General features: G+C 41.8%; 1 protein-coding gene across 1 annotated transcript in view; it reads left to right on the top strand.

Moving 5' to 3' along the window:
* The window catches only part of PTPRG (protein tyrosine phosphatase receptor type G), a 391,091-nt gene that overhangs the window by 298,733 nt on the left and 76,630 nt on the right, over window positions 1-15,728 (top strand). Inside the window, exons 9-11 of the mRNA XM_021537228.4 lie at window positions 11,144-11,328; window positions 13,265-13,373; window positions 15,092-15,141. Coding sequence (XP_021392903.4) covers window positions 11,144-11,328; window positions 13,265-13,373; window positions 15,092-15,141 — 344 coding nt within the window. The remainder of the gene's footprint in view (window positions 1-11,143; window positions 11,329-13,264; window positions 13,374-15,091; window positions 15,142-15,728) is intronic.

The following is a 15,728-nucleotide window of genomic DNA, read 5'->3' as shown; positions in this document are numbered from 1 at the left end:
AAATGTAGTATATCCTCCAAAGGTTACAGGGATGAGATATAGCTGTTCAGAAATATAACAACGTGGATGTTTCTGGTCCCTTTTTTGACAAAGGTGAGCAGCAATGATGTGCCCGGTCCACTGCACATTCTGAACCACTGACATATAAATAAAATGAGTTGAAGTCATAATACTTGAGTGAAAGCAAAACCTGTTGTTTATTCAGCTAGTAAATATAGTGCCACTTTATACAGTGTCATTCATGCAAAAGGACTGAGGAACAGAGTGCATCAAGTGCTTTCCAGCCAGACAGTCTTGCATACAAGTATAGAAGAGTGAAAGGTTAGCATTACAAATTTCTTTTATGCAGATTCTTCTGCATACCTCCTGGTTGCACCTCAGTGCTTTCCATATTGCATTAGGCAATGTGACCAATGGCTGTCACATGTTGACTCTTGTCTGCCCTCCCTGTTCCTGATTTGTGTGTTGGAGAAAAAGGCATGGTCATGAAAATGTGTCTTTTACTTGCTGCAAGGTGATATGGTTTGTGATGGTCTTCAGCTCTGCAGGGTAAGTTTGGGTATGTTTGTCGGTGTGAATTTTTGCAATTTGTTTCCTCTGTCACACTCGATTAAGTCTGTGGGCAGTATTGCTAATTTGGAAAACAGCATAGCATTCATTATGTAAGCCTTTCTTATTTTGGAGGAAAATGTGCCCAGAACAATTTGCGTAATGTTGAGAACAATTTTCAGAATTCCCCGGTGAATGGGGAATTTCAGATCAACACAAAGCAGTGGTCCATTGGCAAATGTGCCATTTTGAACAGTTTGAGACCAAAAAGGAATGTCTTTTCTCTCAGCTATTAAAGCTATCTCAGGTCACAGAACTGTGAGCAGTAGCATAACCTGCAGATACACTGGAGGAAAACTTTCTCACTCTATACCAGTCCTCTGAGTATTTCCTTAGCAAAGCCCCAAAAGTGGTGGCATTTGGTAACCAAAAGGTCTTCTGGGAAAGACTGTTTTAGGTCAGTGCTCTTGGATCCAGTTTGTTCACCAGTGTGAATGTTACCAGCCTTCTGCTTTGCAGTTACTCTCCTCTCCTTTCTCTTGTTTTAGTTTGAAAGAGGCAATGAAGAGAGAGGCATTGTTTTCAATCATCATAATACAAGATGGTGAAATACTTCAGCTTATTTGGACTAATTTTTCACTTACAAGTGAAAACTCCAGATTTTCTTTTGTGTCAGAGTTTAACAAGAAGAGTTTTTCTTTATTCCATTATCTCATTGCTTCCTCCTATTGGCAAAAACTAATTTAAAACAGTTCTCTTGAGGACTGCTTGTATGCCTAGAATAAAAGCATATGCATAAGACCTTTGCTGAATCAGAGCCCAGGAGCTGAGCTTAATTTTTAAGTTGACCCTGGAGCTATTTCAAAAAACCATACAGATGATGTTTAAAGATTTTATTTCTGAAATACACCATCCAGGTTAAATACTGTTCAGTTATGTAATTTTAACAGCTGGTGGGTTGATAATAAACCCTTGTACAGTGATACTTTTTAAGAAGATGAAACTTTCAGAGATCCAAGCTATACAGTGGATCATACTGTTAAATGTGGCAGTTCATCATTTAACATGAGGACTCAGCCATATTGCAATACTAATTTATGTAAAGTTTTGAAAAGTTAGAGATTCTCTGTACAGACATTCTAAGCCAAGAATGCATTTGTAATGGATTAATCAGATAGTGTAATTATCAGTGCCTGTGGCAGTGTCTGACTTTTTGGACAAGACAATCTCTGTTAAAATTGCTTCCTTTCTTCTCTGGCCTGTCCTCTGTGGCTCAGAACTGTGTTGCTCTGTCACATCATATATTGTGCTCCTGCAGCTCCTGGGCTGCTTTCAAGCAGCTCGGTAGAGGGATTGCTAATTATTTATTGCTTTAATAGTGCACATTGCTCTTCAGGGACAAACAGAATTCTTACATAGAAGTCTATCCAGTTCAAGGATCTGGGTCTGCCAGGGATTCTTACTACTTTCACATGTTGTCCCATCAAGCAGAGCTATGTTTACAAAACATTACCTGCTTTAGTAAAGGTGTAGGCATGGAAACTCAGGAGGAAAAGGTGTTTCATTTCCTTGTCTCAGGAAGTACCCCATGTGCAACAATACTTGCCCATTTTATTTTGCTGCTGATTTCATCTAATGTTGTTTCTTTATATTTTTTTTAACACTCAAACAAACCCTTTAACCTTTCTACTCATTAAATGTGTTGCATGCCTTACAACACTTAAACAAGCATCCCATGTGAGGGGCTCTTGACATCAGAGTTTACTTTCACAGATGCCTGATTACTTTCCCAAAGGTGTCTGATTACTCTTTGCTGGAGTCTCAAATGATGCTGTTTCCCATCAGTGGGATTTCGCCTCAAAGTACCATCTGTAATTATGATCCTAGGCTAAGTTAAATAATGAGCAGTCATAAATTCACTCCAGTAAAATTTAGCTTTGGACTCTAAATTAACATCTGGGACATTTCTCTAGTACTGTACAAGTGATAGTTTTCCTTACTGGTTTTTGTTATGTGGTAGTAATTCACAGTTTGGAAGTCCTTTTAACTTAATGCCATTAAAACATGGATAGAAGATACTTGGATTTTCCTCCCTGCAAGCCTTGTGCTGGAAGCATTGCTCAGGCCAGAGGCCTGCAGCCAAAGGCACTGCACTGCTCAAGCAAAGCAGTAAAAAAAGTTTTTATTCACCATTTCATGGCTCCTGCTGTCAGAAATGAGGCTACACCCTTCTGTAAAGGTGTTGCATTTCTGCAGAGCATTGGAGTGCACCTCCCATGCAGCAGCATCCAAAGGTGCAGAGATTCAGTGCACTGACACCAACACTTTGAGGCAGATAGTCTAGAGCATTGGCAGCAGTGTTTCTGAATGACAACAAGCTATTTGTCTCATTTATAGCCTTTGTTATTACTCCCAGTAATTTGGTTTTGCTTTCTAAATGCCCATGTTTTATGAAAACTGTCTCAAAACAACTTTGCAGTCTCTTCATGCCCTCAGGTTCTCTCTGGGAGTCCAGAAGGAGTCTTAGGCAGAGAAGTTTTACTCTTGTAGAATGTCATTTTTATGTTTTAGTGAAAGCTAAAATATTCAAAATACTCTATAGTAATATGTAACACATCCAAAACAACAACAAAGTGAAGGTGAATTTAAAATGATTCATTATTGAAAATTTAACTCAGGATGGCTAAAGCAAAATTTAGCTATTTATTTTATTTAAATATCAGAGGGGAAATGGAAGGGAAACAAACAAAAAACTTTTAAAGTTAATTTACAGTATGTTTACCATTAGCATTGATTCTTTTTGTCCTTTGAAAGAATCTTGGAAGATTTCTTCATGGATTAATAACTCCTCATTTTGTTAGACAACTGGGCTTCTCCTATTTGCTTTTTGATTTTGCTATGGAAGTTATAATTTCCCAGTTCTATTCCACTCTAATCAGGTCAGCACCCCACTAGGTGTGGTGCAAATGAATTCATGTCTCATCATTAGGACTTCTGCTGGTGTAGCAGCCTGGCTTGGTCACACTTGTGAGTGGTGACCTTGTCCTGCTCGTTGCTTGTCCTGCATCTTTGTGCTGCAGACCTGCCACTGCCGTAGTGCTCCAGGTAAAGGTACTCACCTGCAGTGGCAAGAGTCTCTTTTTGAGCCTCAAGTGGCTGCTGAATGCACATTTTAGGCAGGAATCAGTGTGTTCCTTCTGCATATTGCATCCCTTCCACCTCAGCCCCGTCTTGCTCTGCAGCGCTGGCTGGGTCCTCGTGTATGCAGTTGTCTTGGAGAGTGTCCTGCAAAAGCAGGAAAAGAGACACTTCTGCCTTCCAGACAGTTTCAGGTCTGGTGAAACACAAAGCTTTTCATTAATAAAACTGACCCATTTTGAGGAGGAATCAGATACAAAAAGATGTGGTACTCAAACCTGACATAGCTCTCATGCTTCCCTTGCAATGGCTCTATTCTGTGAGGTTCTATTTTACACCTGTAGTAACTTCTGTGTGGTTGTAATGTGAGGACTGCGTGTGTGTTTCTGGGCCTGAATGTAGTGAACAATTTATCAATAGATTTATTAGTAAGCACTAGGTCACGACTTACACTTCTTCAGAGATTATAAAGGTCCAAACCAACAGAGCAAGAGGAATTCCATGTGAAAGTGTAGGTGTGGTTTGGGTTCACAGCTGCCACTAAACCTGGAATAGCTGAGCTTGATGATTTATTCCATTTACACCTGGAGGGAATTCCTTTCTGCACTGCCTACCTGCTGGCCCAGCTGTTCAGCCCACAGAAGTACTAATTTTAGTTTGAACCATGAGTCCCTGCAGCTCATCCTTTAAAAAGCATCCAGAAACTATGAAAGCTGCTTTCCTTATTTAATTTTGGGCATCCCACAGACATGTATTGGGAGGCTCTACCAGCCCTATTGCTGTGTCCTTCCTATGCTGCCCAAGCTAAACCGCCCTCACTAGAACATTGGAAAGGTCAGCTTGGCTAACACAGCAAACATGTGTCCTTCTGGCAGGAAATCCTTCTTTCTCCCCATTGATACTGTTTGTGCCACTGAATGTGATCACACGTGTGGCACAAACACACTGTGTAAATAAGGGCACAGGTGTACATTTGAAACACGAGTCACCCTCTGTGTGCACACCTGGATGTGTGCAATACAAACACAAAACTTGCAGGGCAGGTCCTTGGTGGACACCAGTTTAGCCCAGCAGGGCATCCGATCTGCCCTGCTGAGGACTCAGACCACAACTGTAGAAACAGGATTTGTGAAAGATGTGAGATACTTAGGTGCAAACACACAGGCCATGCCTTTCAGTAAAACAGGATCTGTTGCTGTGATGCCATGGAAATTTAGGTGCTAAAAAGACATACAGGTATTAATCCAAATGCTGGTTGTGTGTGCACTTTGGGAAATGGGCCAGCAACAGAGGGGCAAACCCCAGCTTGTCCAGATGCTCTCTGTCAGAGGGACCCATGTGCCCATTTGCTTATGAGGTTATTTCACAGGGCTCATAAAACAAGTGTGGGGTCTGTGCCTCACACCTCAAGAAACATCCCTGTCTGTTTGAAGCAGAGTGGAAGGTAAGAGCAGGGAAGATAAATAGTCTGTCTCCTAGCTACATTCTGCCTGTGGATTGAAGTAGATCAACACAAATATTTGTGTGTACAGCATGCTCTGGAGCCTGCCAATGCCTGCTGGCAAAGTGCAGGCAAAGGTAAAGGAAAAATGTGTGCTACTCTTTAAAGCAATTATCCTTATGTATTAATAATGTCATTTATAAGCACTCTGAGAAGTCAACAATGTACACTAAAGCAAAGCTGAAAAACTGCAAACATTTAGCAAAAGAAGAGGGAAAATGTTATAAGTATGCCTCTTAGCCCTTTCTGATATATTTAAGCCTGTGTTGTCTCTGCATATGATCTTCATAGTTTATTTGTTATCCTTTGGGAGCACAGCCCTTGCTGAACTCTGGGATTGAATCTGACAGCCCAAAGCATGCTCTTGTTTATTATGGATTGGGAGTCTCTTCCTGAGCACCTCCACTGAGTCACACCAGTTCAATTACTGAATCTGCCCCTCTATCACTTCCCTCACCATGGCACTGAAAGCAAGTGAGAGTTTTCTCACTGTAGCATAACCCATATTTTTGCATTTCAGGGTTTATTTGAAGTTTTGAGGATCTAATAATGAGAAGGAATATATATGTGTGTTTATATAGGTATAAATGTAGTTGAAAGTATTTTTCTTCCCTTTCCTCGCGGTGACATTGCTTTGCTCTTGTCTGCAGCTGGATTCCTGGGGTGACAGGGCTGAATGAACTTGGTGCAGTGTTTTGGCAGTAGCACAGGCACTAACCACAGCTTGCAGGCACTCTGAAATCATCTGGGATGCCTGTGGCTGAGTTGGGTATCATTACAGCAGAAGTGGTGCATCTGACCTGCAGGACTGGCCCTGGCTCCTGCAGGGCTGGAGCAGAGGGGAAGGAAGCACCCTCTCTCCCCCAGGAACTTGGCCACCAAAGTGTTGCCCCTATGGCAAAGAAAGCCATGAAACCCCCATACTGACCTCTCAGTTTCTCTTGTACTGAGCATGGGGGAAGAAATGTCCCAACTCCCTTCCTTTGTGTTCCTGTTTTGTAAGGGAGGGACTGTTCCCTGCCACTCATCCTGTTGAATGAATCATCCTGCATATCCAGACTAGTAAGAAAAAGAAGTGAGGCCTCTCTCACCTTACAGCCAGGAGCTGCCTCCCAGAGCCACTGAGTTACCACTTAGTTACCACTGAGCAGCTCTGAGCCAGTAACATGCTATGGGCACATCCTGATGCTGGTGTTTCCCCTTCCAGCTATGAATTGCCTTAGAAGATGCCCATATCCCCACAAGGGATTCAGGATCTCACTGTCACGTTGCTTTTTTGTGCTGAAAATTGTAGTGGCTTCAGCACACAACGTGTATCCCATGGCACCAAGGAGAGGAACAGCAGTTTTGCATTGCTGAGACATTCAGCAGGAGGTAGAGAGTGGGATTTTTCAAAGGAGGGCATAGCACAGCTAGAAATAACTGCCTTTAAAGTGGTGACATTTTTATGCATGGACAAGCTAACTTAGAACAATTTTAGAGGATTTTATAAATCCCGCTGAGCCCAGTGCAACTAGATTCATCATGTGAAGACCTGTTTTACAGGGAGAAAGTCTACAAGCCATAACTGAATACACATTTCTTGCACTCTCACAAAGTTTCCCTAAATAGGTCTTTTCATAACCACAGGTAGCATATGCAAAAAGTATGATGAAACCCAGAAAGTTTGGTTGGTGTTGCATTTCTGTCTTTGAAAGAGAAATGCAGGCTGCTTTTAAGGAACAATATTAATTTTTAAAAGCTGCCATATTCTCTTACATGCCATTTCTGCATTCATGGGTGTGTCTTAGTATCAGCAATTAATTTTTGCAAAGCAACAGGCCCCTTTTTTTGTCTTTCCACTCACTGAAATGGAGCTGCCAGGAGCTTTTGGATTAAGCTTTATCAGGCTTTCAGTTAGGAAAGCCTTGTGGAGGTTACGTAGCCAAATACAACATACAAATCAAATTACGGGAGAGATGAATGCAGAGTTGTTAAATTAATTTTGTTTGTTCCAGCCCACTGGAATGTTTTTAACATGGAGAAAATCATTCTCTGCTGTATGGCTGGCCTGCCCAGTGCTTATGACTGTGTCAGCATGCTGCATTCGTCTGCCAGTGGCAAACAGGTTTTGTCCAGGCTTGAGTGAGCCCTGGAAGATGAGGCTGGCCAAGATGCTGGATTCCCCCTGCCTTCCCCAGTGGCAGATCTGCAGAGAGAAGCCTGGGTGAAACTGCTGGGCAGCCCCACACATGGCCAGCAGCTGGGAGAGCCTCTGAGGCTGCCTGAGCTGGGTCAGAGGGGATCCTCCAGATGCACCTGTGCAATGATCCTGCTTCTTCAAGACTTTTCCAGAAGGCAGGAGCTGCCTTGTTTGCCAGATTCTCCCAGTTCAGGTCATCCCTGACAGGAAGGTGAGGGTGTTTTTTCTCTCCAAGAGGTCCAGGGCATGCCTGTGCCTGCAGTGGGGCATGACCATGGTACTGCCAAGGCTCTTGCCTGTTTGGTGCCTCTGAGATGTGGCCTGGTTGCCCCAGCTGGGAGTTTCTGTCTCCACAACTCTTGGCATGGGGCTGCTAGCCCAGGACACAATGGCTTTGGTGTCCTGCCAGACCTATGCAGGTATCTGCTCAGGACTGCACACACCACAGAAAGGCATCCTGAAAGCCCCCCCAATATTTTAATATCCCTCAGGACCTGAATTTTAAACAGAGCATTCGTAATATTTTTTTTCTAAAATTAGCTGAGATGCTATTTCAGTGTGAAATAATGCTGGTTGTTGGTTTTGGGTTTGTTTGTTGGGTTTTTTTTTTCCTCTAGAAATAATGAATTCACAAGCTTTTTTTTTTTTTTTTCTTATTATTAAGCCTGGTTTTGTTAAGAAAAAAAAAAGCTTGTGCTTCTCTTTAGTGTGTTCTGATTAAACTTCCCCTTCCATGTCCCAACCTCTTCCTGCATTTCTATCTCTTCTTCAGCTGCACATTTTGCAAAATCAGTAGAGGTCCTTTAGCCTGTGATTCTTTTAATCTTCTTTGAAAAATCCAAGGCACGGAGAGTACTGAAAAAAAAAAATTAGATCTCTGGGAAATGCTAGTTGTTTTATAGATGGTCAAATCATTGGACTATTTTTCCTTGCCTTTCAGACATTCACTATGTTATTACGTATCACATTAATTAAATCATCACATTGAATTATAGGATCAAATGTTTCTTTATTCCATTGTATCCTAAGAAGGTTTAGTTAAATTAATAAAACCATATGTTTCATTTTATTTAAAAAATATATTTCTTTTTTGCCCATTCATAAGCTTTTTTAAAAAAATGCAGTTGAACAGAAAAGGTTGGTTAACACTAAATTACTTCAGGTTTTCCAGATACTGCTCTTTGCCTTGGAGTAAATTGAACCAAGCCATCCTAAGTCATGAAAATTTTGTAACATTTACTGAGAAAGAGTATTGTAAATTCAGCCTCGTTTTAGTTGGCTGTGAATGAGGCTTGTCCTCAGTGAAGTCATCAGAATCACTCAGGGGATTAGAAGTGCTCATGGATCCGGGTGCAGGGTCAGGGAAGGTTTCCTGACGCTGAGCCTGTGGGTCTCCTCTTTATCCTTGGGAAATGCCCACCTCTGTGGCTGGCATGGGCTGCTCCAAATGGCATCCAGGGAGTGGCACAGCACAGGGGACATGGCTGCCCCTTCTCCCCGGGGTGGCTTGGGGTCCTTGTGTGAAAAGCAGCTGGCCAGACACAGCTCAGAGGGCTGCTGCAATTAAGGTAGATCTCTCTCTGTCTCTCAGGAAGGTTACCTGCTTGAATTATTTCTAAAACAATTTGATGCATGATTACTTTAAATGTATAAATCTCTGCATGTCCTCCTAGAGGACAAGGACTGGGTGAGAGTTTTAGGTCTGGGTAGTGCTTCACCCTGGGCTCTGTCTCTGATGGGATTTGATTAGGTGGAGCGATAAAGGCTGGCCTGGCATTTTGAAGTGTAATTCTGTGATGACAAAGGGCGTCAAAGAGGGCAGTTATGATTTATTGGTGCAGTTATCAATAAACAGTGATGTCAGGGAGAATTGATCTGACCATCTCAGCGGAAAGAGGTGAGCATGGAGAGGCATACCAAGGATCAGGGAGCTCTGTGAGTAGTGATAACACAGGTGGATTTTGGCTGTCCCATCTCATCCAGGTCCTGGCCACCTTCATGCTGTGCTTTGGGGGCCAGGAGGGAACCAGAGGGAAGCCATGGTGTGGCTTCTGGCTTTGTGGCACTGACAGCAGAATTCTGCTTTGATCCCTTCAGCTTGGTGCCAATAGAAACTCAAATTCATTCATCCAAGGCTTTCAGGTACTGTTGGGTTTGTTTGTTTTGCTGGATCGTCCTTCTGGGTTGAGCAGAAGGATCTACTGCAAAACTGCAGGATTGTCACCCCTCATGGCAAGAGCAAACATCAAAAATATTTCCTGGCCAAGCACATTTCTGCAATTCATGTTGTCTTGTTCAGCTAGCTACAAATGTGAGTTATAACTGCACAAATGCATTTGACAGGTATTTTTCTATTGTACTGGTAATACTGGTGTTTAAAGCATTTAATCATTTTTATTTAAGAACTGTAGCTATTTCAGTAATATAATAGCAGTGCTGTTTGGCCAACCAGCAAGTCCAGGGATAGGAATAGACATATTTCCCCTTCAGTGCTGCCAGGACTCTTTAGAAGTGAAATAATGGCCAAATATACATGCAGTCACATACCTGCAGAGTGCAAACAAGCTCAATGTGTTGGCTTTAAGAGGAAAAGTCATACTGGGAAAAATAATTCTGCAAATAGTGTCAGCCTGATGGGTTAGGTGACACTTTGCCAGAAGAGATCAGCTCCTTTGCCATGGCACATGTCCTTAGGTATCATTGCAAGTGATTTTCCTCGGTTCAGAGTTTACACTGAGAGAATGTGAGAATCTGCCCTGAATTGGGTATTTTAAATGTGATTTTTAAAGCTTGGGAAAAAAAAAAAAAAATCTAAACTCTTCATATCTGGGAAGGGGATGATGCAGTTTTCCCACAGCATGTGAGTGCCATCTAGTGTTGTGCATCCCCACCGGGACCTTTCCATGGCAGCTCCTTGAAAAGTTTCTCCACGCTGCCAGGGAACTGTGGACATCCCACTCCTCCAGGGGCTGGGCTGCATTTGTGCCTGGGCTTGGTCTGCCCTGCAGAGCTTTGCGTTTGGTACTGCTGGAAGCAGAAGCCCCAGAGGTTAAGCTGTCCCTGCGCTGATGTCCCCACTGAATTAAGCATGGCTGAGGAGTGACTTGTGCCTCCATGCTGCAGGCAGGTTAGGAAGGCAGAGCTCCTTGGGGGTTCCTCTGCCTGCTCAGAGGAGATGGCCAAGGCCATCAAGGAGCCACTCTTCCCGGCCACTCTTCCCTGTATTGGTGATGCATTACTGACAAACTGTTGAGCAACTTTAAAGATATATAACAAGAGAGTATAAAATAACTGTAAAAATGTACTATGTTAACAGGAGAGCATTTACTGACCCAATAGTGCCACATTTTCAGTGGTTTCAACTCTTTCCAGGGCATGCAGAGCACATTGGGGTATTTACCCCTTAATAGCAGGAGGGTGGAGATGAGGGAAGCTGTAGATCAGCTCTACTGTATTTCTTAATGTTCCAGTGCAGAGCTCTTAAGTCACCAAGTTAAAGAGTAGGTGCAAATGTCAGGACTGAGAATTAAGTCGAGCGCTAAGCAGCCTGCCTGCAGAGAATGGATTCTCTCATTCACTTTACTCAGGAGAGCAGAAAGCAGCTGCAGGTGGTATTAAATCCCATTGGTCTCAGTGGATTGCAGTCTAAGCTGTTACTGTAGGCCAGGACATTAAAGAAAAAAACATAGCTCTTAGAGTGAGGCACTGTTTATTCTGTTTGTTTTCTCTCAGTTATTTAGAAGAGTTTCATCTTTTCTCCTTCTGTTTTTCAGCTTGTAGCACTCCTCCAGTCAACATGAAAGTGCAGCCTGTGAACAGGACAGCGCTCCTGGTAACCTGGAACCAACCAGAAACCATTTACCACCCTCCGATCATGAACTACATGATCTCATACAGCTGGACTAAAAATGAAGATGAAAAGGAGAAGACTTTCACCAAGGATAGTGACAAGGACCTGGTAAAAGCACAGCATCAACCCCAGACATATGTATTAAGCTATCCTTATATTGTTATTTTCTTGGTAGAAGGAGGTAGAGGAGGAAAGCAGTCGTTACCTTATAGGCAGGCTAGTGTTTGGCCCACGATGAATTGCTATTGAAGTGTTCACCATTAGCTGAACGGGCTACCCAAACACTGGAGTGTGAATTTATAGTTTCTGTGAGTGCATGAAGGACTAAATCTGCAGACACTTTTTCATGTAGTGTTGCTGAGAAGCAGCTGGCTCAGGAAATGGTGAGGCTCTGAATACCTTTTGGCTTGAGTTCAACTTACAGATTTTCACATTAAAAGTCTGATCCCCCAAAATCTGTTCATGGGCTCAAGCTTTTCACTGTGCATAGCCCCTTGCAGACTTTGGAGCAATTTCTGGCAGCAAGTGCTACCAGAGGTAGGAGTTGCATAGTCGGGCTTTAAGATTATTTTGGAGTGGCCCTGTACAAGCACTGCCTACATCTGGCAGTGTGAGAAAAAGAGAGAAGAGCAAGACAGTTCCAGCACAGATGGAAACACTGCTCTATCTCCTCCATTTAGGATTTCATCTGCTTGTCATTCTTGTCTAAGTGGAAGCAAGTATTGTACTGGTCCTTAACATTCCCTGCATATAAAACCAGAGTGACATATTCAGGTTTGAAAGGCCTACATTTATTGTTAATCAAAGAAAGCCTCTAGAATAATGAAATCAGTAATTGTATATGCACATGAAAAATGCAGCAGCACAGTGTTATTCCTAATGACTGTTACCATTTTTTTTTTTTTTTTCAAATACACAATCCTCTGGGCCCATTCAATCAGTTATACAATAATACTTCTCTTATTCCCTTAGATGAAGCTTCTTTTACTTCATTTCCATTTATATTTCCAATTTCCCCACTAGACATTGTTATCTGGGTCACATTAGGGAACGATCTGCCTCATGAAATCAGAAAGGAATCCACTGAAAGGCACCCAAGGTTATGATGTATTGTAACCTCTCTCTTGTCATAATTTCACTCTCTTAAGGGAGATTTTTAAATCGGGTATAAGGAGGAGAGCCTTAATCAGCAAAAATGAGGTGGGCACCATGAATGCATCCTGTTTTATGTAAAAGAAATAATTATAAGTGCAAGGGATGTGATGGAGTGATAGCTTGGAAATATATTGCAGTGAGACCTTGTGCTGTTCAGCAGAGCTTTGGGTTAAAAAAGCAATGACATCTTAGTCTATTTTAGGGGCAACAGAAGAGGAAACCCATTTTCAGAGGGAAGTGCAGATTGTTTTCAGTGCTCTGGCAGACAGTTGGGCTGTCCCATCGAGTCAGAGCTGGACAGTATTTTGCTGTAGAGATAGCAATGATTTCAAGTGACTCATGTAGCTCCTCCTGTGAACTGATGTTATTGTGGACTAAGGCAACTCTCGGGTCTAGGAGTAAGCAGGGATATCCCAGCCCAGGATGCTCAGCCATCGCGTTGCATAACACACCAGCATCAAATTGCCTTAGCCAGTTTGTTGTAAAATAGTCAGTTTGAATATGCAATGACTCTTCTAGGCTTATCCTGTGTTTGGGTCATGGCTCTCCACCTAAAAAATCTTATTATAATTGCTGTAAAAGGTGAATGACTTGAGTTTTAATTTTTTCTGAGGAGAGCAGAGACATTGAGGCATGAAGACTGAAATAAGAACAGATTTGGGATTTGTTCATTTCTTTCTCCTGGGCAGAGTCAGCAGTGTCTGGGTGTATCCCTTTATCCTTCAGGCTGGCCCTCTCCAGGGAACCACTGAATATTTCTGTGTACAATATAGCTTGTCTTACATGGCATAAATGTTCTGTGTTAGCACAATGCTTTATGTATTTCAAATTGATCTTGGACAGTACTGTGGGGGTAAAAAACTGAATAATATCTATTTTTTTTAAACAGAAGGCCATCATTAGCCATGTCTCACCTGACATCCTTTATCTGTTCAGAGTTCAAGCAGTTTGCCGAAATGAAATGCGTAGTGACTTTAGCCAGACTATGCTCTTTCAAGGTAAAAAAAAAACCACATACAAATTTTTACATTGAACTATTCTTTGTTTAATATTTTCTTTGCAGAGTGCAATATGGTGTGTAGTTATTTCAGAAGATATTTGAATGCATATAGACAATCCTAATTTTATATTGTGGCCCATGACTTGATCTGAATCTCATTTCCAGTGAGGAGGGTTTGTCCGCACCTCTCACTGTCAAGTTTTGTCAGGTTTCAGGAGAATTTAGAGATTTTCTTGGTACTAGTTTTCTGAAACAAATTCATCAGAGACTATTTATGCATCAGAGGCCCAGCTATAACAGAATGTGAGTCTGATCAGTGTCTGTTTTATGTAAAGAGGAAAGGAGATCAGTCCTACCTTGACAACCACATGTGGAGACAACCAGGTTTTACCATGCATGCAACCTCAGTGATTTCCAAAACATACATATTTAAAGAAAATCAAAAGAACTAGATAATAAGCTATCCTTTGTCATGGATTTCCTTTTAAGTTTATTGGAGAAATCTGGTAAAGCTGAGATTTGGTAGAACTTGATTATTTTAGAGGGTTTTTTTAAGTGCTAAAGTTTTGCTCCTTCCTGGGAATTTAGTATGACATTTTTTATTAAGTGGGGCAAGTTTTGCCTCTGATGAGAGCATTCCCTCCCACTCTAGCTTATAGATGCATAAACCTCAAAATGGGTAATGGAAGAATGAAACAAGCAGAGAGTTAAAAGTTTAAATCCGTTGGATGAAGCAAAGAGTTGTCACTTGGATCTGATGCTGTATATGGAACAAAATAACAGGGGCATTTTTCAGTGTCATTTTCAGAAAGTATGGAGGTTTTGATCCTGCTCTGCTAGCACTTAGTGTCTGAGGGATGTCAAGCTGTGGACATGGCAGAGAGAGCAGGATCACAGAAGTGTCCTGGCCAAGTCACAGCTCACGTGGAGCTCTGTTCTTGGTACCTCAGCACGCTGTTTTGGACTTCACTTCTAAGTGCCAGGCAGAAGTTAGAAACTCATGTGTTGCTTATTACAACCTCTTTTACTAGATTATGGAATTGAAAATTCTTTGAAGTTTGGCTACAATAACTGTTTAATCACAGTTAGGAGTAAATCATTACTGGCAGCTCTGTAGGAGATCCTTTGGATACTCTAGCCCAGTATTCAATGCAGTGAAGTGATATACACATCTGCAGGGGGAGTAGATAATGGGATTCCTTCCACAAATCCCCAAAAAGGAGCTACTGTTCTAATCTCTGGCTGCATCCAATATCTAACTTAGAAAATTAATCTAGGTTAATTTTTTAATGTTTAATAATGTTTGAGCTTTCAAAACATTTATCAGAGGTTGATGATAAATGGTTGATTTACCAGAGGTAGTTGTAGTTCAGATATATAGCAATAAATAATGGTAATATTTTAAGAACACAAAAAAACTATTATCATCATGCTACTCTTGCTTCCTGTGTAAGTCAGGATGTTTCATCTAGCTTGGGTTGAAGGAGAGAATTTGTTTTCTGTCAGTAAGCTGACATTGCCAGGCCTGAGTAATTAAAGGCAAGCAAGTCTGTGTTTAGACACAAGTGCAGAGTGAGTAATGCCAAAGAGCTGAGTTGCCTGTGCTCCAGACTGAGACCTGGGGCTGTGTTCTGCAGGCAGATGCTGAGCAGTAGTGTAGCAGTTTTCCTCTGCCTCCTCCCCTGCCCTGACGTGCTGCTCTTCTTCCCTCCCCAGCTAACACCACTCGAATTTTCGAGGGGACACGAATTGTGAAGACAGGAGTGGTAAGTCATGGATTTAGGGATCTGGGGACATTTCCCACCAGGTGGCAGCACGATGTTGGAAATCTGCAGCAGGACCCAGCTTTCCTGGGGAAGGGGTGTCCAGACCTGTCACAGGAGGGTTTATAGCATAAAATACAGCTCCTATATGAAATCGTTTTCTAGCTTCATGCTCTTAGAGGCTTTGACCCCTGGAGAATCAAATGTGAAAATGTTTTCCTCAATCTGTATTCAACCCATTTAGAGGGGATTTGTAAAATCTTAATGATGACTGTGGAAATAAATTTAATTTATTTTATTAACTGTATGAGCAGAAGTATATGCCACAGAAATAAGGCCTCACACACAGTATCTTTGTTCTTCCAGTGTTTTAAGGATACCTGTTACTGTGTGAATAAAGCCTGAACAATGTCCTTGTTTTATGTTAATTCAGGTGAGACTGTAACAAGTCACTGAGGCCAACTTTTCTGTTCCAGAATCAGAAATGTTGGTACATTTACAGTAAAAGTGGAATACACTGTTTCAGTTTTGAAACCATCTTATTAGTTTGTTTAATATAAATAAACTATAAACTATCCATAACCTAAATT

Source organism: Lonchura striata, chromosome 12 (genome assembly GCF_050655825.1).
Source record: "Lonchura striata isolate lonStrDom1 chromosome 12, ASM5065582v1, whole genome shotgun sequence".
In the NCBI taxonomy this organism is placed as follows: Eukaryota; Metazoa; Chordata; class Aves; order Passeriformes; family Estrildidae; genus Lonchura; species Lonchura striata.
The sequence above is the reverse complement of the archived record's forward strand: the minus strand, read 5'-3'. Positions and strand labels throughout refer to the sequence as shown.